Source organism: Vombatus ursinus, unplaced genomic scaffold (assembly GCF_900497805.2).
Source record: "Vombatus ursinus unplaced genomic scaffold, bare-nosed wombat genome assembly UNPS02014807.1, whole genome shotgun sequence".
NCBI lineage: Eukaryota > Metazoa > Chordata > Mammalia > Diprotodontia > Vombatidae > Vombatus > Vombatus ursinus.
In genome coordinates, this window is record NW_020954585.1 from 9,800,382 (window position 1) to 9,827,577 (window position 27,196).

The 27,196-nt window shown below is 36.3% G+C and overlaps 1 protein-coding gene across 2 annotated transcripts in view; it reads right to left on the bottom strand.

The window, feature by feature from the left end:
• Positions 1-27,196, bottom strand: part of LOC114052273 (UPF0505 protein C16orf62) — a 119,341-nt gene that overhangs the window by 31,227 nt on the left and 60,918 nt on the right. For both annotated transcript variants that reach the window (XM_027874811.1, XM_027874812.1), the window contains exons 21-26: positions 18,717-18,802; positions 17,722-17,802; positions 13,363-13,426; positions 7,697-7,795; positions 6,199-6,276; positions 5,576-5,690 (exon numbers count right to left, since the gene is read on the bottom strand). In XM_027874811.1, the coding sequence (XP_027730612.1) occupies positions 5,576-5,690; positions 6,199-6,276; positions 7,697-7,795; positions 13,363-13,426; positions 17,722-17,802; positions 18,717-18,802 (523 nt within the window). The remainder of the gene's footprint in view (positions 1-5,575; positions 5,691-6,198; positions 6,277-7,696; positions 7,796-13,362; positions 13,427-17,721; positions 17,803-18,716; positions 18,803-27,196) is intronic.

The window sequence follows — 27,196 nt, forward strand, 5'->3', positions numbered from 1 at the left end:
GACAAATCATAAGAGACTTATTAAGGTTGAACTGTTTACACTCCTACATGGAAAGATGATATTTGTAACTCATGAGTCCTTTGTCAGTATTAGGATAGTGGGAGGGAAAAAAATTATATGTATGTATAGATAGCTAGATAGAGGGCACAGGGTGAGTTGAAGATGAAGGGGTGATATCTGGAGAATAAAATTAAGGGGTGAGAAAGAATTTATACTGAGAGAAGGAGAAAGAGAGAAGTAGAATGGTGTAAAATATCTCACATGAAACAGACAAGAAAAGGCTTTTACAGTGAGTGGAAGGGAAATGGGGGAAAGTAAGAGGGAATGAGTGAATCTTATTCTCATAGGATTTGGCTTAAGGAGGGAATAACATACACAATGGGGTATGGAAATCTGTCTTACCCTACAGGAAAATAAGGGGGGAAGGGGATAAGAGAGCAGGGTGATGATAGAGGGGAGGGCAGATTGGGGGAGGGGATAATCAAAAGCAAACACTTATGAGGAGGGGCAGGGTCAAAAGAGAGAACAGAACAAATGAGGGGTAGGATAGGATGAAGGGAAATATACTGTTTTTCACAACAGGACAACTATGGAAGTGTTTTGCATGACTACACATCTACAACCTGTATCGAGATGCTTGCCTTTTCAATGGGGGTGGGTGGGGAAGGAGGAAGGGAGAAAATTTGTGACCCAAAATTTTAAAAACACATGTTAAAAATAAAAAAGAAAAACAAAAAAAAACACATTAAAAGGACACACATGTGAGTGGAATCTGCTTCTCTTTTGAGCTAGCTCCAGAATTGCTGGCTTGCACACAGGAGTGAAAAGAGGATGTGATTTGGAGTCAAATCTTAGGTTCAAATCTCAGTTCAGGCAAATCACTTCCTATTTCTGAGTCTCAGTCTCCTCACCAGCAAAATGAAGAAGTTCAGCTGGACAACCTCTGAGAGTCTCTTCCAATTCTAAACCTTAACCTATGACCTCAAGGTGGCAACCCACCTTGACCCTCTTGTCTCATTTGTTATGCTGGAGAGATATGTGGGCACCCATGGTTGCAGACAGCTTATTATATTTCCATCCCTTCATTATATAGGCAAGGAATCAATGGCCACATCTAATAAATATACTTAAGAGAGCATATAGTAAATATAATTGATATGGTATTAAGAATATAAATCAAAGATTATGTAAATAAAGACATTTCTCCCATTTCATTTAAAATTCTTACCCTCCAGCTCTACTTTTCAGTAGAACATAAAATTCTGTTCTCCCTTATCTCCATTTTCCTACCTTACAGCCTGCCAGCAGTATAACTACATATATATATATATATACACACACATACACACATAATTGCAATATAAAACAATTCCATTTTGTTTCCTTAAGATCAAACCAACATAATAGCTTGGATTCACATTCCTATACACTTAGGAAAATATCTGATTATAATTCATTTTTGTTTTTTAGGATCCATTTTATCTTTTCCTGTAAAAATAATTTCTCCAAATCTACAGCAGACACTGGTATGTATTCCTTTAGCTAAACTACTCCTACTCGACTCTGGAGAATCAGTAAATCATGTCCTGCTATAGCTGCTTTTTGTAACACTTATGACTTTCCCACAAGTATGTATGTGCATACGTATATACACATATACACAGATATATACATGTACACACAGACACAAACACATGTACACACACACACATATATAGACACACTCATGTGTGCATAAACATACTCTTCTACGCTGTTTTAGCACAAGCTCAAAAAAACCCAGTAGGTCTTATTATCCAAGTTCAATTGAAAAAATTTAATTTTAAAATAAACATTTACCCTGTTATGAAAACCTGAAGGTTTTGCATATGTACAAAGAAATAACTAAAATTTACTTTAGAACCATAAAAGCTTCTGTCAATTTACCTAACACTAATATACTACTAGAAGAAGACTACACAGCAACTCTTCCGGGCCTTGTCTCCATTTCCTAGGCTACATATGTACATTATGACAAGAGCTTTCTGGAGACTATATATAAATCTTTTATCTTTCTATTGTGTTTGCTTATATAAGTTAAAATGTAAAAATCAGAACAGATAAGGCTGATATAAGATTTCTTATTAACTAAAAAAGATAAATGGATAAAAGATAACACATATAAAAAATTATAGTTTAATATTTTTAAAAAAGGCTGTTCTCCCTTAAACAGATGCCAATTCTGATAAAGTATAACCTACTTCATTTTTCAGATGAAGAAAACGAAGCCCAGAGATAACAAGAAATTTTCCTAAGGACAGAAAGCTAGCTAGTACCCCAGCAAGGCTAAGAACTCAGGCCTAATTCTGAAAGATTATCCTTTGAGCTTATAGAAGGCCCTTTTTGAATCTATGGTGCCAGAACCATGATCTGAAACAAAGCAATGCCAAAAGAGCAGGGACCCCTTTGCTCTATTTTTATATTTTGAAAGTAATCCAAGAACAGAACTCACAAAAGTGAAGGAATTATAAAGGGCAAAGAATTGTGATTCTAGTGAAACCCAATCATGAACCTAAGAGAAGGAACCACTGATGAGTAAAAGGCATGGGAGTTCAACATGATTGCTTACAGATTTGGGGGACCTAAAGAACATGTAGCCCAATCCCTTCATTTTAAAGAGAAAGAAAATAAGGCCCAGAGTGGGGTTAAGTAGCATGCCCAAGATCACATAGGTAGTAAGGAGCAGAGCTGGGAATCAAACTCAAGTTCTTTAACCTCCAAATCCAGCAAGCTTTCTAACGCATCACAGCCAGTGCCTCTCAGAATGTACAGAACAAATCAAACAAAACCAAAAAAAAAAAAAAAAATTAAGAACAGACTTAGATTAAAAACTATTTCAGCTGTCTCCAAGCGAGATACACGCAACCAAACAACTGATTTAGCAAGTCTTTTGTTTGTCCTAAAGACTTGAGCCTATGAGCCAGCTTTGTTCTAAATACCAACAGGCTTATGCCACGGGTAACACCACTTTCTAACAAAAAAATGGACTGCTGGTCACATGCTGTAATCCTTAGTCAGCTTCCTGGGCTGGGCTAGCTGGGAATTCATTTGTCACAAGACTGCTCTGGTAAAAATCACAGGCTAATAAAGGAAGATGAGACAAGGGAATAAATTACCAATAGATTATTCTACTTTGGTACTCTCTATGCAGCTGGAGCTTTTGGGGGGTTGACAATGAAGCATATTTATGTGACTTCGTTTATGTTTTGCTCTATATTCTCAGCAATTTAATGCATTATTTATTTTGGCTTATAACCACTGTGAGTGGTTTTAAGTACAATAATAAGCTTTTAAGGTTTAGTACCACAAAACTGAAATACTAAAGTAAAATAATCATATAAATTATTAAGTATAAATACAGTAAGATGCTATATGCCCAATTACTCTTCAGTACATTTGGATAATTCTGTGCAAGTTAATGACAACACCTTACATTGACAGCTACCACACATTTTTCAGATCCACTCTGTCTTCTGGTCAGTCCTCATACTAAAAAAAGTCAACTAATTGATGCATATCATGCACCAAAATTACATGGAGGTGAAAGGTGACAGTGTTTTTAAGCCTGTGCTTTAGACTGGGAGGTGGTACAAGTGCAGTGGAAGGAACACTCATTTTGGGGTCAGAGGATCAAAGTTACAATCCTAGCTTCGGCCACTCAGGGTGACCTCAGGCTAAGCCAATGGGCCTCAGGGTCCTAGTCTGTAAAGTCAGGTGGTTGGAGTAGATGACTTTTGAGGTCTCTTACAGCTCTAAATCCATCATCTTACGATCTTAAAAAGTTATTTTTTAAAATCATGTTTAAAGGAATCATGTATTAAAAGGATAAGTATTTTCTGAATAAAAAGAAATCTGAAAGCTATCTTGCCTAGTTGGAAAAACAACAGCAGAGGGTAGAAGGTTAATTTTGGCATACAAAATAAAATTCAGCCAATAAATAATCACATTTTTACTTTTGTGATCTTAATATATATTTTCAATTCAAACAAATCCTATTTATATGAAAAATAGCTAGGATTTCTTGCAATAGTGGTTTACCTTTTTTAATTTTATTTTTTTCATTAAGAAAAATCTATTTTCTTTCTCTCTCTCCCTTTTTTTTGGGGGGGGGGAGATTCTTCTAACAAATATGCAGTCAAAACAAATTTTCAAGTTCAAAAAATATAAGTCTCAATTTGTACCTTGAGTCCATCACCTCTCTGTCAGGTTGGTAGCATGTTTAATCATGACTGGTCATTGCACTGCTCAGTGTTTCAAAATTATTCATTTTTACAATATTGTTTTTATTGTATGAACTCTTCTGGTTCTACTCACTTAACTTTACATAAATTTATACGAGTCTTCTCAGGATTTTCTAAAACTGTATCCTTAGCCATTTTTTACAGCAAAATAGTGTTCCATTACTCATATACCACAATTGATCCAATCATTCTGATTGGCACCCCCATTAGTTTCAAGTTCTTTTTCACCCCTATAAGAGCTGAACAGCTAGAGTGCTTTAAGGTCTGTAAAGCATTTTGCATATGTTATCTCACTTGATCCTCTCAACATCCTGTGAGATTGGTGCCATTATCCTCTTCATTTTACAGGAAACTGATCCTCTCAAAGCAAAATTACTTGCCCAAGGTCACATATCTGGTAAGTGACTGAACAAAGTTTTTAACTCAGGTCTTCTCAACTCCAAGTTCAGGGCACCATCTCCTACACTATATAACTACTAAATGGATGGGGTTCATTTATCATATTCAGGCTAACAAGAGCTACTATCAGTTTTGTATATGAGAGAACTGAATATTATGCTTAACACAGCATCTTGCATGTTGTAAGCACTCAATAAGCAATTAATTGAAATTAAAAGGATTCATTTTTAGTAAAAGCCTACTTAAAGTTATTTAATCTTTCTTTAATGGTTCAAATGGTACTTGAGAAATTTCAAAGCCTTGGGGTCATCAGTGAAATAGCCAATTGTCATTGTACAATATTATAGAAGATTTCTAGTAATTTGAATTCATTCAACTATATTCTAAATAAACATGAAATTATTGTTCTAAAGTCCATAGGATCTGTACCTTTTCTAGAAAGAACACTCCAAAGGCACTCTAGCATCATTCTCACCCATAACACTTAGCTAAGTGGTTCTGTTTTCAAAAAGATTTGCGTCCATTTGTGTGTTTTCAAGCTTCCAAAATATGGAATGATGGTTGGCTCTTTTTGATATATAACTATTAAATATTTTTAATTTATAGAATCACTAGACACACAAAACCCAATCTGTCTGCGCCACCTTACCCAGTCTGTCTGTGATAGATTATTTTATAAAGTCCTTACAGGAAAACATCTTAAAGAGTGTAGATATTTAGGTGGCCAAAGCTTCCCTTACATACAAAATGTATGTGCATACTCATAAACTCATTTAAAACTCATAATTTATTTACTTCTCTTGGTCTTTTCTAAAACAAAGAACCCACAGATACATCACAGAGTTCTTTCTGAAACAAAAAAAAAGTTGCTTTAGCAGGAAAAAACATAAACCTACCTTGGGAAAGGCACTGATTTGCCAAGGCGACCTGACCTGAATGCAAATAGAGATTAAGACGTGTGAAGATACCAGTCAAGGAAGGAATTGTAATGAAACAAAAGGCAACACAGGCCTAAAAGAGAAAGGAAAAGATTATTATTACATCTCAGGACACATCTTTGGTGCCAACGTGGTAGCTTGATATTTCTACTTTTTAAAAATAGATTTTTTTTCAGGTAAATGTATTGAAATCCACCCCTACAAGTTTGAATTTAGATCCTACTCTCCATAAAAAAATAAAAAAGGAAGTTTCTAAGAGCTCCTCAAATCTGAATTTCCAAATGAAAAAGTGTTTCTTATCAGTTACAATAAGAGCATATGAGAAAGACAATTAATCTTCTGATGACCTTTAACATAATTGACATCAACTTTCTTGCAATTCTCCTTCAAATATTACTGCTAATGGAGAAATTAAAGAAAATTTATTTATCTGTGAGTGATTTGAAAAATCAGTATTTAGACCATCCTGCTACTTAACAACTGCTTTATTATTCTTTTACTTTAATAACTGTTTACTAAGTAAAAAGTTAAATAAAAAATTAGTATAATGAGTTCAAGAATCTTTTCTCTTCAGAACATACCCGGACAAATGCAGCAGTCTTTCTGGAGTGATTTCCTTTCATTACTCTTCTTGTTTCCATCGTCAACTTGTTCACACTCTAAAGAGTTTTGAAGTAAATTAAAAAAAAAAAGTTAATCGTCAATGTGCCGCTATAGCTTATCCAAATTAACTGTGAAACACAACTTTTATAACAGACTACAGATCACTGGCCAAAGTTCTATGCTCAGCTTATATAGAAATAGTTAATGTGAGGGACATCTAAATATTTCCAAAGCACCACTCAATACCTACCATTAGGCTGTCAAAATAGTAAAAATATGCACACTTAAACTTAATCAAAACACTCCAATGAGAGTGATAAAACAAACAAACTCGTCAAATTAGCAATTCTCATGAAATGGTAAGATTAACATTATTATGCCTAGAATAAATAATTTAGAATAAAAAATTCAGATTTTCCTATTCCTGCTGGTATGGATGATCTCTACACTATCTCCAAGTTCAAAATTAAAAAAAAATAAAATAAAAAAATAAAAACCTGACTTTAAAAGGTGCTTCAAATATGGCAGCAGATTATCACCCTCACAATTCATCATTTAATATTTACTAAAACTTAGTCACAGGTCTTTTTTTTATTCCGAACCTAGCAAACACCAAATAAAATGAGCATTTCCGTGTACATTGTAGAACAGGAGAGGACTGTGCATGAAATAGACATAGGTCTTTTAAGAAACTTGATTTTTATTCTAATTTCTATTTCTTGAGTACAGCAGTAGTTAACTATAAATAAACATACAAAGCTATTTAAATGTACAAGGATTATTTCTTGTTAGAAACAAAAAAAATTTAATAATCTCCTTTTCAAAAAATCATAGAGGTCTGCCTGCACTAAAATTTGCTCACTTTAAATCCACATTTGGACTAAGGAATTCTTAAAGATGTCTCAATTTCCTTGCTTATTTTTATTTTCTACTTCTGCTATGAAAATTCAATAAGCCACATGAAATCAGGAAATGTGGGGTCTATTCCAGTTCTGCTACTAACTACTTATGTCACTCTTAATTTCTCAAGGCCCCAGTGTCTTCAGCTATAAGATACATAAAATGAGGTACGTAGACTAGGTGAATCACTACTTCAAAATTCTTTTGACTTCAAGTTAACCCTGAGAACAAAAAAAAGTTGTTTCCCTTTAAACACACAAGTGAAATGTAAAATAGAATACATGTAGTCTTTTTGTAGAGGTGGAAAACTGCTATAATAATCTTTTTTTTAATTTTTTAACAAGGGCTTCAGGTCTAACATTCAAAATCAATACAAGCCACTTAACTTAAGTTCATCTGTATCCTTGTCTGGAGATACACTGAAATAGTAGCATTTAAATTTTAAGAGAAAACTTGAATCAAAACCATTATGCAATGATTTTGTTAACATTAGTAAACTCTGCTTTTCCTAACCAAGAAAGCAATAGCAATGGCAGACCATTAAAAACCCAGATTCAGGTCTGTGTATACACTTACATGAATCAATTGGACAAGAACAGGTTCCAGATTGCAAAACATTGACCTGGTCTCCACATAAAAACTCAACTGTTGCTCAAAGTCACGACCAAATGAAACCTAGGATCAGGAAGAAATATGAGGATAAGTCATAGGTTATTCTATTCATTCAGAAGCTCCTGATTGATGGATTTTGATAAGATAATATGATGAGATAATTTGATGAGATAATAATGAGTTAATATTGCCTTGGTACCTGCCTCCATCACAGAGTGAGTGGGAAATAGAAACCACTGAAGTGGAATATGTAAAAGTTAGAATATCATAATACTTCATCAACAAATATTTACCCAGCTACCACAATGTACAAGAGATTATGCTAGGCACTGAGGCTAATAAAGAAGTATAAAATACTATCACTGTTTCTCCAAGGAGCTCACAATCAAACTGGGGAGAAAAAATGTAAGTGCCAAAATGAAGCACAGAAAATATATGTATAAAGAGTTCTAATGAGGAAAAAGTCATCCTACTCTAGTTTCGTTTGGAATAATAAATCAAGGGTAATGGAGACAAACAAAGCCTTAAAGGATGGGTAAGAATTAGAAAGGAAGGAGGTGAGAGAAATACTTTAGGCAAGGGGAACTTTAGAGGAAAGGGGCAGAAGGAAAATACTGCGGGAGGGAATTGATTAATGGATGAAGAGAATATGAGTGGCTCCTAAAAGACTTTAGAATAATTTTTCACGCTATAAAAATCAATCATTGAACGGTTAGTGCTAATCGTGTTAGGCTGTCTGGGATATACAAAATTACAAGACATCATTCCCATTTAAGGTGTTTTGTGAAACTTGAAAATCTAGTTGGGGAAATAGGAAACACACATCAAACAAAAAATACACAAGGCACCACAATTAGAGGCTAAATTATGTTTGGGGACTTAAGTATAATTAAGGAAAGGAAATTATTTGTGTGGGCTGAAGTACCCAGAGAAGCTGGATTTATTAAACAGGGGAAACAAGGCAGACCCTGAAGGGTGAGTATATTATAAATAGGAGGAAAAGAGAGAGGACAGTCCTGAATGAGGTAGCAGTATGCACAAAGATACATACTAAGCAATGGTAAAAATTAAGGAGAATAGTAAAACTAGAGTAGCAGCTTCATACTGAGGAATAAATAAGATATGATAACTAGGGGACCAGATTTGGAGGGCCTAAAAGTAAGTAAGTTCAGACTCAATGGAAAAGATAACAGGGATTTTCTATAGGTCCCTTGAACAAGTGACTAACACAATGGAAGTGGTATTTTAGACATAATCCAATAAATACTACACAAAAAATAGATGGAAAAAGCTTGTAGATCAGGTTTAACTCAGGTGAGTTCAGTGGTTCATATTTGGGATTGTAACAGGTCATCTAACAGTTAACAGAAGGAGGTTTACCTAGCGATAGCAAGAAAAGGATACTCAACAAGAATGCAGCACTGGTTCAGGTAAATACAGTTGTCCTCTTCCCTCACCCTTTTCTTCACATGGAAATGCATGTGGTCAAGAGCTGGTGTTGGATCAGAGGTATGGTGATTTTCATGGCAGTGGGGCATCTTCTGCCAAGTCTGAGGGGACACTGACTCCTGGTGGGCTAAATTTTTTATGCCCTAGGTAACTGTGAAACCATATTAGCAGCTCGAGTCTTATCCCCCTGAATCAATTAAGTCTCAGAGACAGTTTCTTTGACTTTCAGGACACAAGAAGCCAAATTATGGCAAAATCTTAAAAGAAACTAGCCTGACCAATAGGGCAGAGTCTTTCTTAGTATATATATTGTCCCTATTATAGGAAAGACATATTAAAAACTGGGAAGACAAATTAGAAAGTTTTTGCAGTAATCCAGGCATGAAGTGATAAGCAATTGGATTGTGGGGATAACACAAGGAATAGAGAGTAAAGGAAAAATTTGAGAAATATTACAAAGGAATAATTCACAGGATTTGATGAGAATGAATATAAGAGATCAAGGAAAGGAAAGTCAAAGATAAACTAAAGATTATCAGCTAGAGAAACAAAAAGATTAATGGTGCTTCTGACCGAAATAGGGAAATTGGGAAGGTTATCCAAATTCTCAACAAAAGGCTGATATTGACCTATTTTTTCATACCATTGCTAATTAAAATTAAAATTTCTATATTTTTGAATGTCCAGGATAGAATGATTCATGATGCTAGGAAGTTTAATTGCTGAGAGACTGAGTAAAATTTCTCATCGGGGTAGCACCTAGACCAATGTATCTGAGATCTAATACAATCTACACACCCACTGGGCTTCTTATAATCAGGATGAAAATGATGACTTACTGCCATGATGAGCATTGTATAAGAAAAACTTCAAAGATATTAGGATAGTTAGTCCTAAGGCATATCTATTAATTTCACAAGATATATCTCTTTGGATGGGATTGATCTTTTTCTATGTTTCTTCTTACTGATGGGCAATAAAACTTGAAAAAAGCATCATTTTTATATTTTATCTAGAAGAAGGCTTCTAAACCTGGGATCCAAGAACTTTAAAAAATTTGATAAATACATTTCAATAAAATTGGTTTCCTTATGTATTTTACACATTTAAAAACATTTTGAAATGGGGGGAGGGGCACATGAAAATTACTCTTATTGGAATTGGCTCAAAGAGGGAATAATGATACAATCAGTTGGGCATAAAAATCAATCTTACCCTATAGCAAAGCAGGAAGGATAGAGGAGGTGGGACTATGGAAACGAGGGCTGATTAGGGGAGGTAGTAGTCAGAATCAAAAAACTTTTGAGGATAGACAGGGTAAAAGGAAAGCAAGAGTAGGATAAACGGGGAAAATAAGATGGAGGGAAATACAGAATAATCATAACCGTGAAAAAAAATTTTAAAGCAAGTTTCTCTGATAAAGGCATCATTTCTCAAATATATAGAGAACCTAGCCAAATCTGTAAAAATAAAAGCCATTCCCCAATTGATAAATGGTCAAAGGATACAAACAGGCAGTTTTCAGATGAAGTAATCAAACCTACCTATAGGCATATGAAAATGCTCCAAAAATCACTATTGATTTGAGAAATGAAAATTAAAACTCTGAGATACCACCCCATACCTATAAGATTGGCTAATAAGACAGAAAAGGAAAATGATAAATGTTGGAAGGGATGCAGGAAAATTGAAACACTAATGCCCAGTTGGTGAAGTTGTGAACTGATTCAACCATTCAGTAGAGCAATTTGGAACTATGCCCAAAGGGCTATAAAACCATGCATACCCTTTTGACCCAACAATACCACTACTAGGTCTCTAAGTCTTTATCCCAAAGAGTTAAAAACAAAAAGGAAAATGACCTATGTGTAGGCAAATATTTATAGCAGCTCTTTTCTGGTGGCAAACAATTGGAAATTTAGGGGATGTCCATCAACTACAGAATAGCTGAACAGGTTGTGGTATATGATTGTGATGGAATACTATTGCGTTATAAGAATGACAAGCAGGATGCTCTCAGAAAAACCTGGAAAGACTTACATGAACTGATCCAAAGTGAAATGAGCAGAATCAGGAGGACATCATACATAGTAACAGCAATATTGTACAATCATCAACTTTTTTTTTAAGGCAATTGGGGTTAAGTGACTTGCCCAGGGTCACATGGCTAGTAAGTGTCAAGTGTTTGGTCAGAGGTCACATTTGAACTCAGGTCCTCCTGACTTCAGGGCCGGTGCTCTATCCACTGTACCACCTAGCTGCGCCTACAATGATCAACTGTGAATGACAACTATTCTCAGCAATACAAAAATTCAAGACAATTCTGAAGGACCTGTGATGAAAAATGCTATCCATCTCCAGAGAAAGAATGGGTGGAGTCTGAATGAAGATCAAAGCATATATTTTTAAATTTTCTTTCTTTTTCTTTTTTGGTCTGTTTTTTTTTTCACATGACTAATATGGAAACATTTTGCACAACTACACATATATAACCTATATCAAGTTGTTTGCCTTCTCAATGAGGTAGAAGTAGAGGGAAAGAGGGAGAGAATTCGAAACTCAAAATTTTTAAAAATGAATGTTAAAAATTGTTTTTACATTTAATTGGGAAAAATAAAATATTAAATTTTAAAACATTCTCAGAAGCAGTCCATGGCAAAGAGGTCCATGACACAAAAAAAGTTTTGTTGTTATTCAGTCATATCACACTCTTCATGACCCCATTTGGGATTTTCTTGGCAAAGATACTGGAGTGGTTTGCCATTTCCTTCTCCAGCTCATTTTACAGATGAAGAAACTGAGGCATATAGTGTTTAAGTGATTTGCCCAGAGTCACACACTAATTGTCTGAGGCCCAATTTGAACTCAGGCCCTCCTGATTCCAGGCGCAGTGCTCTATCCACTGCACCACCCAGCTGCCCAACAAAAAAAGTTAAAGACTCCCTAATCTAAAATGGAGGTGTCCATGACACAAAAAAAGTTAAAGATCTAAATGGGCAGCTAGATGGCTCAGGGGATAGGGCACTGGGTCTAAAGTCAGAAAGACCTGAGTTCAAATCCAGCCTCAGACAACTAGTAGCTATGTGACCCTGGGCAAGTAACTTAACCTCTGTTTGCCTTAATCTACTGCTTAATCCATTTCTTCCTGAAATGGAAAAGCACTCCAATATCTTTGCCAAGAAAACCTCATGAACAATATAGTCCATGGCGTCATGAAGAGTCAGACACTACTGAATGACTGAACAACAATTTAAAATGACTTGAAATTTACCTCAGTATATGAGGTATCCATTGTTCTCTAATTTCTAAGAGATTTCCAAAATCTTAAGATGGAATGGATTACTAGGGGAAAGCACCTAAAAGAGAATTAAAGGAATTTTATAATGGTTATGGCCTTTTCAAAAACATATATCTGTTCTCTAAAGCCATTTATCAACTGTTTTCCTAATAAGAATCATATTAAAATCCTCCTACTATTAATAGTGCTGCTATTCTAGGTAGCTCATGGATGGCAAGTGAAAATGTGAAAAGAAACTTCTCATCCAAGGGGCTTCTCCCTCTTCCCATCTTTGAGTAGGACTGATTCCCCAGGAAAGTCAAACATCTCTTCCTCCCCATACTTAGCCAAAAGGAGATTTAACACGTGTTCTCAACAAGGCTGTTAGAATTCCTTAGAATGCCTCTTGTTCCTTTACGTTAGTTTCTGTGACTTTCAGAAAAAGCAATACAAAACTACAAACATCACATTATAAATGAATATCTAAATCAATAGGGTAATAAAATGCACCATTGCATTTTCTAACATGGGCTCATGAATCTAACCTATTATCAACATCCAATTCTATATTTCATTTCATATAAGCAAGCTAGCTGCTGAATATGATCCCATTTTCAAAGTAAACTAGTTACTTTAATTCCTGCCTCAAAGTTACCTCAACAAAGAAAGGCATGACTACCACATATGGAGATTTGAAAAACATGAATCAAAATGATGACAAGATACTTACATTGATTGAGGCATTTTCTAAATAATTCCAACAAAAATATAGAGAAAATTTCCTTTTTAACAAATTTTACCAGAAAACAGAAAAGTTATATTATTTTTTATGTGTATATATATATGCATAGTCACTTTTCAAATGAACTAAACTTCTACTCCACACCCCCCTACCACCACTTACCATTTTTATAAATCCATTAATTAAAACTGACAACATTCTCTTTTCATCCTCAAGGGTGAGTGCACTGTAAACAATGGATTTATATTACTGACAATGGAAACAATTCATGTTCTCAAGAAAATATGTTAAAAGTTAAACAACATGGTTAAAAAAAATTTAACTTGGTGGGTTTCGCTTTTTTGTTTTTTGTGTGTGTGTGTTTTTTTTTTTTTTTGAAGCAATTGGGGTTAAGTGACTTGCCCAGGGTCACACAGCTAGTATCAAGTATCTGGTTTGAGACCAGATTTGAACTCAGGTCCTCCTGAATCCAGGGTCGGTGCTCTATCCACTGCACCACCTAGCTGCCCCATTGGTTGGTTTTTTAATCACAACAAGCTAGACATTTTTATCTTCTATTTAATTGAAGATAATTTTACTAATATATCTTTCATCTTTCTCAGATTACATTTTATTTACTGGTATTCTTTTGCAATATTATAAATTTTGTGCAACAAGAAACATCCTTTGAAATGTAAATGCTATCAAAAGTACAATCCAAAAAACTCTAACTCATGAGAGGTTTTGACCATTTAGGCTCTATAGAGATAGATTATTTTGACTATCTATTTTCCCTCAAGTTTATATTCTATACATATATTTATATTTGTACATATATTGATTTATAGATCAATCTATAAATATCTATATAAAAGCTTGAGGGGGAAAAAAGATAAAATTGGGGGGAAATAGGAAGAAGATATTTAAATCTCTAGGTCCTCAAATGTGGCCCTTTGACTGAATCCAAACTCACTGAACAATAAAATTTCTGTTCTGTGAAGTTTGGATTCAGTCAAAGGGCCACACTTGAGGACCTAGAAAATCACGTGTGGCCTCAAGAGGCCGAAGATTTTCCACCCCTGCAAACAAAAAGGCAGGGGTAAGAGAGGTTTGAAACTTGGAGAAAAGAAATTCTCCTCTCCTGAGGTTATTTGCTGAGTAGGTGATTCTTGCTTTGCTCTCCAGAATATCATATTCCATGCCCTCTGGTCCCTTAATGTAGAAGCTGCTAAATCTTGTGTTATCCTGATTGTGTTTCCACAATACTTGAATTGTTTCTTTCTGGCTGCTTGCAATATTTTCTCCTTGACCTGGGAACTCTGGAATTTGGCTATAATATTCCTAGGAGTTTTCTTTTGGGGATCTCTTTCAGGAGGTGATTGCTGGATTCTTTCAATTTCTATTTTGCCCTCTGGTTCTAAAATATCAGGGCAGTTTTCCTTGAGAATTTCTTGGAAGATGATGTCTAGGCTCTTTTTTTTGATTGTGGCTTTCAGACAGTCCAATAATTTTTAAGTTCTCTCTCCTGGATCTATTTTCCAGGTCAGTTGTTTTTCCAATGAGATATTTTACTTTGTTTTCTATTTTTTCATTCTTTTGGATTTGTTTTACAGTGTCTTGATTTCTCATAAAGTCATTGGCTTCCAATTGCTCCATTCTAATTTTTAAGGAAGTATTTTCTTCAGTAATCTTTTGGACTTCCTTTTCCATTTGACCAATTTTGCTTTTTAAGGCATTCTTCTCCTCATTGGCTTTCTGGACCTCTTTTGCCATTTGGGTTAGGCTGTTTTTTAAGGTATTATTTTCTTCAGTATTTTTTTGGGTCTCCTTCAGCAAGCTGTTGACTTGTTTTTCATGATTTTCTTGCATCACTCTCAGTTTTTCCTCAACTTCTCTTACTTTCTTCTCAAAATCCTTTCTGAGCTCTTCCATGGCCTGAGACCAATACATCTTTTCTTGGAGGCTTCAGATGTAGGAGCTTTGCCTTTGTTGTCTAATTCTGGTTGTATGTTTTGATCTTGTCAGTAATAAAAGATTCTATGGTCTGACTCTTTTTGCACTGCTTGCTCATGATCCCGGCCAATTACTTGAGTTATAAGCTCTTTGTTAAGGTAGGAGTCTGTTTCCAGTGTGGAGAATGTACTGTCCCAAGCTTCAGGGGTTTTATGCAGCTGTTTTCAGAGATACTTCTAGGGACCTGTAAGTTTTCAGTTCTTCCAAGGTGCTATGATCAAGGGTGAGGTGTTTACTCCTTTCCTGGCCTGTACTCTGGTCTGTGAGTGACCACAAGCACTCTTTTCTGTCTTGGAACCGTGAGGAGGATTTCCTCTTCACAGCCACTACAAGCTCCACCACACCAGTGCTCCTCGTCGCCCCAGGACAGCCACCCAGAACTGTGACCCAGATCCAAGCTCAGGCAAAGCAAGAAAATCCTGCAACAGCAAAGAGATTCCTGCAAGCCCCCCTCTGATCAGCCACTTGATTCCCCCTCAGTTTGTGGGCTGAGTTCAGGAAGTAGCTGCCGCCCTGGGGCCGAGCTGGGGGAATGGGGCTGGGACCCTGAGCTTCTCTTACCGCAGAAACAGACTTTTCCTACTGACCTTCTAAGTTGTCTTTGGTGTTCATGGGTTGAGGAATCTGGAAACTGCCACAGCTGCCTGCGTTTCAGTCCTCTGAGGCCTGCTCCAGGTTTGCTGAGACCTGTGCGCCTATGATGAATTGCATTCCTCTCCCCACCCGGAACAATATAACTTTCCAATTAACCGTTCGGATTGTCTTAGGCTGGAAATTTGTTTCACTCTTTTTGTGGGTTCTGCTGCTTTAGAATTTGTTCAGAGCCATTTTTAATATGTATTTGGAGGGGTTTGGGGGAAAGCTCAAGCAAGTCACTGCTTTTACTCCGCCATCTTGGCTCCACCCCCATCGACAGGCAGTTTTCAGATGAAGATATTAACGCTATCTATAGGCATATGAAAAAATGCTCTAAATCACTATTGCTTAGAGAAATGCAAATCAAAACAACATCACACTTATCAGATTGACCAACATGACAAAACAGGAAAATGAGAAATGTTTCAGAAGATATAGGAAAATCAGAGCACTAATGCATTGTTGGTGGAATTGTGAACTGATCCAACCATTCTGGAAAGCAATTTGGAACAATGCCCAAAGGGCTATAAAAATGTGCATACCCTTTGACCCAGCAATAGCACTTCTAGGGCTGTATCCCAAAGAGATCATAAAAAAAGGGAAAAGGACCCACATGTACAAAAATATTTATAGCAGCTCTTTTTGTGGTGGCCAAGAATTGGAAATTGAGGGAATGCCCATAAGCTGGGGAATGGCTGAACAAGCTGTGGTATATGAATGTAATGGAATACTATTGTGTGGTATATGAATGTAATGGAATACTATTGTCTATAAGAAATGATGTGCAAGCAGACTTCAGAAAACCCTGGAAAGACTTATAGGAACTGACGCTGAGTGAAGTGAGCAGAATCAGGAGAACACTGTACACAGTAGCAGTAACATTATGCAATAGACTTATCTCTTCTTAGCAATGTAAGGATCTAAGATAACTCCAAAAGACTCATGATGGAAAATGCTATCCACATCCAGAAAAGAACTATGGAGTCTGAATAGAGATCAAAGCATATTATTTGCTCTCTTTTTTTTGTTTCTTCTTTCTCATGGCTTCTCCCATAGGTTCTAATTCTTCTTTACAACATGACTAATGTGAAAATAGGTTTAATATGAATGTTTATGTTAAGTCTATATCAATTTACATGCTGTCTTAGCATGGGGGGAGGGGAGAGATGGGGAGAAAATTTGGAACTCAAAATCTTATGGAAGTGAATGTTGAAAATTAAAAATAAACAAATAAATTTATTTAAAATAAAAAGACTCTTAGGAAATCAAAACTTTAGATCCTTTCCCCACTTAAATGAACCCATAATGGAGCCGCCCAAGAAAAAGGAAAATGGCAGAAGTGATCATTTGGCCCTTTCCAAAGAATTCTGAAAGGATTCTGACCCCCAAGTGCAATGAAAGCAGCTCTTGCAGACTCCAGTCTAGACCATCTACAGAACAAAGCTGTCCTTCCCTTGAACAATTCAATATTTTGTCTAAATTTGAAATAATTAGCTGGTAATGAGTTTTAATTAAAATTATATATTATTGGATAAATGTTCTGCTACCAGCTGTTATAAGAAGCCTCTCAAAGGCTTTTCATCTTAGTATTTTTCATCTGAAATACAACAGGCTTTTTTTTAATCACTTAAAAAACCACCTGCTACTTCATTTCTGCCTTTCATTTATCAAAAGATTACCAGTTGACTGCCTTCCCATCAGCAAAAGGAACAAAATACCCTTGTTAGCTCTGTGTTAGAGAAAATCTTAATGGGCTAAACAAAGTTATAACACATAAAGATAGTCAGAGTTGCATTTTAAATCAATAATTTTCTAGTATGAACTCTTGGGATATCTGATCTAACATTCACCACATAAGAACTCAATGGTTCACAGATATGAATGGGATCTTACTTCACAGAGTCATGCATCGTCTTACAAACATGCAATAAAGCATTCAGGATGACGGGATCCTTGGTAGGCTCTTGTTGATGCCTAAAAAACATTTAAAGATAGAGGGTAAAAAGTATAGAGAGTATTGGAATGTTTTAGGACAATGAAAATGCATAACATCAGGCCAAAACAACACCAAAAAATCTCACATTATTTACAAAATGGGCATTTTTATCTAATCTGCATCAGAAATAGATCACACTAGTTAGGGACAAGGTCTTATTTTGGGGTTTTTTTGGGGGGGTCAAGTGACAAAGTTTACTACTTCATACATGCTAAAAATTTGAAAACACAGTAAGAATACATTAAAAATCACCCCTTAAATATATTGCCAATATGTTCCAGGGTATCCTCCACACATTTTCTTTGTATATTAACTACCAAGTAAAAGCATAATTTAGATGTATACAATAAAAAGGAAAGAACTAATTATTGTAGCAAAGAGTTATGTAAATTAGAGTACTCATGTTCCTTCCTAATCATACAAAATACACATTTTATAAATAAGGCAACAAACAATGGTGTAAATTCTGCCACAACCACCAAAAAAGGTATTCATTTTTCAGAACTGGATCTGTTCACAGGATAATCAAAATAATTACTTAAATGTTCTGGTCTTTACAGGAGCATCTGGAGCTAACAGAAAATAATGAATTTAAGTTCATAATATGAAATGGTGCTTCCAAGGTACTAAGGAGAGGCACTTCTTGCTTCAAAAACAAGTTAGCTCAGAGCCGTATGCTTAATAATTACCCAAATGTGTTATTATTAGTTTTCCATTTGCTTCATATATTAAAACTATCACAATGTGACAACAGCAGGGATATTAAAAATATTAACTTATTCTATCTTATTATAATTGAATATATAGAACATGTTGTAAATGCCAAGGGGTCTACAAAGTGAATATATTTTTCTCATCAATATATTTGACTCAAGAATGCTTTCATACTTACTTAATAAAAGCTTCCATAATGCACTTGCAAACCTCCACTCGGATATTCTCTTTTTGGAACATATCCAAAAATGGCAAAAACTTCTCCTAAAAATAACCAAGCACATCTAATTAATATGGATTACTGGAAAGAAGTTGTAGAATATTTCTCTGAAGATTTAAAAAAAGAAATTCCCATCTATCTACAGTGCTCAAGGGTGTTCTTGTCTAAAAGGAAAATCTATAAATCACGCTTTCCTAAACTGTGCTGAAGAGAATTCTAATGTTCCACTTAATGCAAATAAAGATTCTGTGTGGAAAGTTAACTATCACTGACATTTTTCACTTTAAAACAAAGGTTCTCAAATTTTTGTGTGTGTGACTAGCCCCCTTGGTCAGTCTGGTGAAGCCTATCGACCCTTTCTCTGAGGAATATTTTTAAATACGTAAAACACAATACATGGGATTACAAAAGGAAATTCATTATATCGGTATACAGTTATCAAAATATTTTTCAAAACAAGTTCACAGACCCCAGGTTAAGAACTCCTGTTCTAAAGCATTAAATGTGAAATTATTTACATCAAAAATACTTATTAGCACAGCAATTTATTACTATGAAAATAGGCTCTGGCTATGCTGACTGGATCCTCCACAAACTGATGTCATTCAATCTCAACCAAACCCTTAATGCTCACTGCACAGCAATCCTTTTATTCTTTGATTGACTCTATCATACTCTCTACAGGGGCCAATCTATGACTTCTCTTCTCAAACTACCTTTATTATACTATCCCTTCTCCCTCCAAGCAGTAGACTTCACCTCCTACTTTACTGAGAAAAAAAAGTGGCCATTAGTCATAAGCTCGCTCTTTTCCCCAATTCCTCCAAACCTTTCAATACCATGTCCCAGTCTTTCCTCCATTGCTCCAGTACTCTGACAATGCTAATCCCTCTGCTAGTGCCCTGGATTCCATTCATTCTTGTCTCTTCCAGCAGCCTGCCTGTCAATCCTTCACATACTCATTCTCATCCTCTCACTCTCAATCTTTACTTATCCATTAGCTCCTTTGCTATTGCCTAAAAACATTCTCCATCATTAAGAAATCTTCACTTGACCCTGCTGTCCCTTCAGGTCCATATCATTATGTCCTGTTTTTTATTGTACAACTACCAGAAAAAGTCATCTATAGTCATTATCTTTTCTTCCTCTTCTCCCAACTCATTTCTCATCCTATAGAAAACCTTCTTCTCCTGAACCAGGAATGAAACTGTTCCCTCCACAATTGTTAAATCCAATGGCCTTTTCTGTCTTTAGATTTCTTAACCTCTTTACATTTACTGACACTGCTGCCAACCCTTTACTCTTTCTTCTCATGGCTTTCATGATACTGCTCATTCTTGACTTTCCTCCTCCACCTCCTTTGTGGGATCATAGTCAATGTCCTGTTCACTGTGTAAAGGTACCCCAAGGCTCTGTGTTGGCCCATCTTCTTGGCAAAGATACTAGAGTGGTTTGCCACTTCCTTCCCCAGTTCATTTTGCAGATGAAAAACTGAGGCAAATAGGGTTAAATGACTTGCCCAGGATCACGCAAGTAGTAAGTCTAAGGCCAGATTTAACTTAGGAAGATGTCTTCCTGATTCCAGGCATGGCACTGTACCCACTGCATCACCTAGCTGCCCTTGGGTTCACTTAACTTTATTTACATGATTCTAAAAACTACATATCCAACCCTAATCTCTCCTCAGCTCTCAGATTCACAAATCAACTGCTTGCTGAACATTTCCAACTACATATCCCACTGCATTTCAAATTCAACATGTATAAAAGAGAACTTATTATCTTTCCCTTTCCATCCATCTTTACCAATTCTATTCATGTTGTATTTAATGGAGCAAAAGGAAGTTACATAAATACACTGACAGGGTCAATGACAAATTTATGTTATCTAATTTCAACTAGGCCCTCTCTCTCACCAATGGCTATTTCAAACCATTTATTCTTTTTCCTCAAGCTTCTTATGGCACCCTCTCCCCTATCCTTCTCAGCTGAGGTACTTACCTAACATTTTACAAAGAAATAAGTCATTCACCACTAGCACCCTTTTCTCTCATCAAACTCACCATCCTCCTCCTCCTCCTCCTCCTCCTCATTATCCATTTTTCCCTCCTCTACTCCAGTCTCTGATGGAAAAGTGGCCCTTCTCCTGGTTAAACTTATGGTCCCAGATGCCCCTGGTTCTTGCACCATGTGTTAAAGCTACAGAATCAGAAATGTATTAATGTGAAAATTAAAGTACAGCTAGAGAGGTGGTACAGTGGATAGAGCACCAGCCTTGAAGTTAGGAGGACCTGACTTCAAATTCAGCCTCAGACACATGATACTCACTAGCTGTGTGACCCTGGGCAAGTCACTTAACTCAGATTGCCTTGCCAAAAAACAAACAAACAAAAAAAAACCTCTTTAAAAAAAAAAGTACAACTATAGAAAATAATGGAAAATATTCAAGTTGATATTTTGCATAATTATTGATAAAAGCAAATATGTCATGCTTGGAGAAAGGAAGAAATAAATTATTTAAATATTTCCATTTCAAAAAAAAAAATGACCCTTCTTTTTCCCAAGACCACTCCCTCTCCATGTACTATGGATCCTATCTTCTCCCATCTTTTCCACCAGATTACCCCTACTCTCATACACCCCAACCTTCAATCTTTCCCTTTCTATTGTTTCCTTCCTTGACATCTACATATTCAAGTCTCTTCCCTTCTTAAAAAAGCCCTCCCCAGATAATACCAACCCCACCAGAGCACTACCATAGAACAACAATTCACCAGGGTTTGCAGCATTACAGTTATCTCTGACTCTTCACTCTCCATAGCTCCCCAAATGTCCAATCACTTGCCAGGTCTTATTGATTCTGCTTCCATAATATCTCTCACCCCATCTCCACTTCTCCACTCACAAATAATTTGGGCCCTCAATCCTGTTACCTAGATAACCACAATATCTTCTGAATTGATATCCCTACTTCTAGTCTCTCTTCTCTCAAAGGACCAAAATAGCTTTCATAAAGCACAGATCTGACCACATTAGGTCCTTACTCAAAAAAAGCTTCAGAGGCTCCCTATCACCTCTGAGATAATATACAAATGCCTATATTTGGCATTTAAAGTCATTCACAATCTGGTTCCAGATGATTTTTATATTTCTCTCCTTTTTGTACTACTGTATATTTCAGACAACTGGTCTGCTACACAAGACAACCCACTGCTGTACACAAGTTGTACTCTACTTCTGCCTCTTAAAAGCCCTCTCTGCCATCAAGGTACAGTTCAGCTGCCACCTCTTAAGAACTCAAGGACTTTCTTAATCCCTCAAATTATTAGTGCAGTGAGGGGCAGAGCCAAGATGGTGGAGGGAAAGCAGTGACTGTCTTGAGCTCTCTCCCAAAGCCCTCCAAATACCTAAAAAAATGGCTCTAAACAAATTCTAAAGCAGCAGAACCCACAAAAAGACAGAGTGAAACAAATTTCCAGCCAAAGACAGCCTGGATGGTTAACTGGAAAGGTATATCGTGCCGAGCAGGGAGAGGAGTGCAGTTCGGCATGGACGTGCAGGCCGCAGTGATCCTGGAGCAGGCCTCAGAGGACTGAATCGCGGGCAGCTGTGGCAGTTTCCAGACTTCTCAACCTCTGAACACCAAAGACAACTCAGACGGTCAGTGGGAAAAGTCTGTGACTGTGGTGAGAGAGGAGCAAGGTCTCAGCCTCAAGTCTCGAGCGCGGCCCAAGGCCATGGCTTTTTCCTGAGCTCCCTGCCCACAGACTGAGGGGGAATTGAATGGCTGATCAGAGGGGAACTGCAGGGATCTCTTTGCCAGTGCTGAGGCAGGAATCTCTTGCTTTGCCCGTGCTTGGATCTGGGTCACAGTTCTGAGGGGCAGTCCTGGGGCAAGGAGTAGTGCTGGTGCGGTGGAGCTTGTTGTGGCAGTAGAGAGGAAACACCTCGCCCCTTATCATAGCACCTTGGAAGAACTGAAAATTTGCAGGTCCCTAGAAGTATCTCTGAAAACAGCTATACAAACCCCTGAAGCTTGGGACAGTACACTCTTCACATTGGAAGCAGACTTTTACCTTAACAAAGAGTATAAAACTCAAGTAATTGGCCGGGATCATGAGTAAGCAACGCAAAAAGAGTCAGACTATATTATCTTACTTTGGTGACAAAGAAGATCAAAACATACAACCAGAAGAAGACAACAAAGCCAAAGCTCCTACATCCAAAGCCTCCAAGAAAAATATGAATCAGTCCCAGGCTTTGGAAGAGCTCAAAAGGGATTTTGAGAAGCAAGTAAGAGAAGTAGAGGAAAAACTGAGAGTGATGCAAGAAAATCATGAAAAACAGGTCAACAGCTTGCTAAAGGAGACCCAAAAAAATACTGAAGAAAATCACACCTTAAAAAATAGCCTAACCCAAATGGCAAAGAGGTCCAAAAAGCCAATGAGGAAAAGAATGCCCTAAAAAGCAAAATTGGCCAAATGGAAAAGGAAGTCCAAAAGATTACTGAAGAAAATACTTCCTTAAAAATTAGAATGGAGCAATTGGAAGCTAGTGACTTTATGAGAAATCAAGGCACTGTAAAACAAATCCAAAAGAATGAAAAATTAGAAAACAATGTGAAATATCACATTGGAAAAACAACTGACCTGGAAAATAGATCCAGGAGAAAGAATTTAAAAATTATTGGACTATCTGAAAGCCATGATCAAAAAAAGAGCCTAGACATCATCTTTCAAGAAATTATCCAGGGAAAACTGTCCTGATATTTTAGAACCAGAGGGCAAAATAGAAATTGAAAGAATCCACCCATCTCCTCCTGAAAGAGATCCTCAAAGGAAAACTCCTAGGAATATTGCAGCCAAATTCCAGAGTTCCCAGGTCAAGGAGAAAATATTACAAGCAGCCAGAAAGAAAAAAAATTCAAGTATTGTGGAAACACAATCAGGATAACACAAGATTTAGCTGCTTCTACATTAAGGGACCGCAGGGCATGGAATATAATATTCCAGGGAGCAAAGGAGATAGGATTACAACCAAGAATCACCTACCTAGCAAATCTGAGTATAATCCTGCAAGGGAAAAAATGGTCATTCAGTGAAATAGAGGACTTTCAAGCATTCTTGATGAAAAAACCAGAGTTGAATAGAAAATTTGATTTTCAAATACAAGACTTGAGTGAAACATGAAGAGGTAAACATGAAAGAGAAAATCATAAGAGACTTATTAAGGTTGAACTGTTTACATTCCTGCATGGAAAGATGATATTTGTAACTCATGAGACCTTTGTCAGTATTAGGGTAGTTGGAGGGGAAAAAATTATATGTATGTATCTATAGATACAGATATAGATATAGATATAGATAGATAGAGGGTACAGGGTGAGTTGAAAATGAAGGGGTCATATCTGGAAAATAAAATTAAGGGGTGAGAGAGGAATATACTAGGAGAAGGAGAAAGGGAGAGGTAGAACAGGGTAAATTATCCCACAAAAAAAAAAAAAACAGAAAAGAAAAGGCTCTTACAGTGGAGGGGAAATGGGGAAAGGTGAGAGGGAATGAGTGAATCTTATTCTCATAGGATTTTGACTTAAGGGAACAACATACATACTCAATTGGGTGTGGAAATCTGTCTTACCCTACAGGAAAATAGGGGGGCAAGGAGACAAGAGAGTAGGGGGATGATAGAGAGGAGGGCAGATTAGGAAAGGGAGTAATCAGAAGCAAATACTTCTGAGGAGGGTCAGGGTCAAAAGAAAGAATAGAATAAATGGGGGGGCAGGATAGGATTAAGGGAAATAGAGTTAGTTTTTCACAGCATGTCTACTATGGAAGTGTTTTGCATAACTGCACATATATAACCTATATTTAGTTGCTTGCCTTATCAATGAGGGTGGGTGGGGAGGGAGGAAGGGAGAAAATTTGGAACCCTAAGTTTTAAAAACACATGTTTAAAAAAAATGTTTTCACATGCAACTGGGAAATAAGAAATACAGGAAATGGGGTACAGAAATCCATCCTGCCCTACAGGAAAATTGAAGGGGAAGGGGAGAAGAGAAGGGGGGGAGAGATGGAAGGGAAGGCAGACTAGGGGAAGGGGTATTTAGAATGCATGCCATCTTGGGGTGGGGGGAGGGGCAAGATGGGGTGAAAATTTGGAACTCAAAATCTTGTGGAAGTAAATGTTGAAAACAAAAAATAAATGAAAATTACCATTAAAAAAAATTATTAGTGCAACCCACCAGAAAAATTATTTTGTTTTTATTTTGTATAAAATTTCTAACAGTATACATTACTCCTGCCCAATAGAATGTAAACTCCATCTCCCTATATACAGTAGGTGCTTAATAAGTGGTTCTTTAATTTAATTGCTCTAATGTGGTCCAATATTTCCAAGGAGATTATCCCATTACCCATACCAGTATTTGTGAGTTTGGGCAATATATTTTCACGCCTCCAAAAGTTTTAAATGACCAAATTGATTGGTCTAAATAATCTCTCAAGGTTCTTTATGACTTTGTGATCATATGAAAAGCTTACTGTGAATCTATCCTGATAGTCCAAGATTTACTCTTTCCCCATTTCCAATCCATTCTTCACACAGATTCATTTTTCTGATGAACAGATCTAACTCTTCTCAAAAATCATTAGGAATTCCCTATTACTATTCAAGTTCCTTTGCTTAGCATTGAAGGTCTTGTAGAATTAAGACCCTCTACCTTTCCAGCCTTATGTAATGCTACTTATCCCCATGTTTTCATAATAGTCAAGCTAAGCTGAACTATTAAATCTTATGGCATGCTCTGCATTTTCACAATGCTAGAATGTTCTTGCTCCCCATGGCTCCACCATTACTTATCCATCAGTCATTTAAAACCCAACTCATATGCTCCCTCCTCTGGGAAAAAAAAAAAGTACAACTGACTAAACATTAATAAACATTATAAATATACATACTCTGAATATCTTAACTGTCATATTTAAGTGGCGTTGTGTAGCCTACTGGCTTGCATGGCTGGATTCCTTGCTGAACTGAGAGAAAGACCATGGTGATAGAAAACAAGGAAGGGACTTTCAGGTAGAGTGAAGTCCCAAGGCATCCAGCCTCCCTATGTTTCCCTCAAAAATAGGAACAGAAATATCAAAAAGAAAAAAAATTACTGAAAATTTCCAAGAAAGTAAGAAAATCTGTGATAAAAATTTTTTAAAGATGTAAGAGAAACAAAGGGCAAAGAATATCAGGAAAAAAACGAATACTGAAACAGCATCAAAAATTACACTGAAAATGGCACAAGAAATCCTGAAAGATATGCTCAGATGAATAATAAACCACTTAAGGAATAAAACTTACCAAAAATATGACAAAAGGAATAAAAGAACAAATTGAATGAGACTCAAAAATCTCAGGGGGAAACAATGGAAAAAGTAGAAAAGTTTATAGGATTTAATTTCACTCAACTCAGAAGAAAATTAATACAGTAGACTAAGGAATGCTAGATAACAGATGAAATGGAAAAACAAGCTCAGGAAAAAGCTCAAGTGGAAAAAGGTTTGGAGGCAAGACAGGATAAAGTGACCAATTTGGATAGGAGATCAAGGAGAAGAAAGTCAGATTTACCAGTGTCCTAGAAGACAATGAAAAGGAAAAGAATTTTATTGCTATCCTTCAGAAAATTATTCAATTTAACTTCCCTGAAGTGTTTTTTAAAATAACAATAAGGAGTGAGCAGAACCAGGAGAACATTGTACACAGCAACAGCCACGTTGTGCGATGACTAATATTGATAGACTTAACCCTTCTCAGCAATACAAAGATCTAAGACATCTCCAAAGGCCTCATGATGGAAAATGCTATCCACATACAAAGAAAGAACTCTGGAGTCTGAATGCAGATCAAAGCATACTATTTGCTATTTTTTTTTCTTCTGTTGTGTTTTGTTTCCTTGTTCTGGTGGTTCCTCCTATTGGTTCTAATTCTTACTTACAACATCACTAATGTGAAAACAAGGTTTAATAATGTATATGTATAGGCTATATCAGATTGTGTGCTATCTTGGGGAGGGAGGTGGGGAGACAAGGGGAGAAAAATTTAAAACTCAAAACCTTGTGGAAGTGATTGTTGATAATTCAAAATAAATTAATTAAAGATAAAAAAAATAACAATAAGGGATGAATAGTGTACTTTGGAGGCTATAACCTAAAAAGCAAACCTCATGTTCCTGTTAGTGACATATAAAATGTCTTTGTCACAGTACAACAACATAACCACGGTTGAACAAAAACCTCACATTTATCAGCAATAAAACTCCTGAAGTGCCCATTCTTTCTGCTTCAGTTATATGAGACCTAGCATCAAACTGAACACAAAGTAGGATTCATCAAATGCTTGTTGATTAATTTATTCACTCCATATTCTAGGGCCAGAGTTTTTAATCTTCTT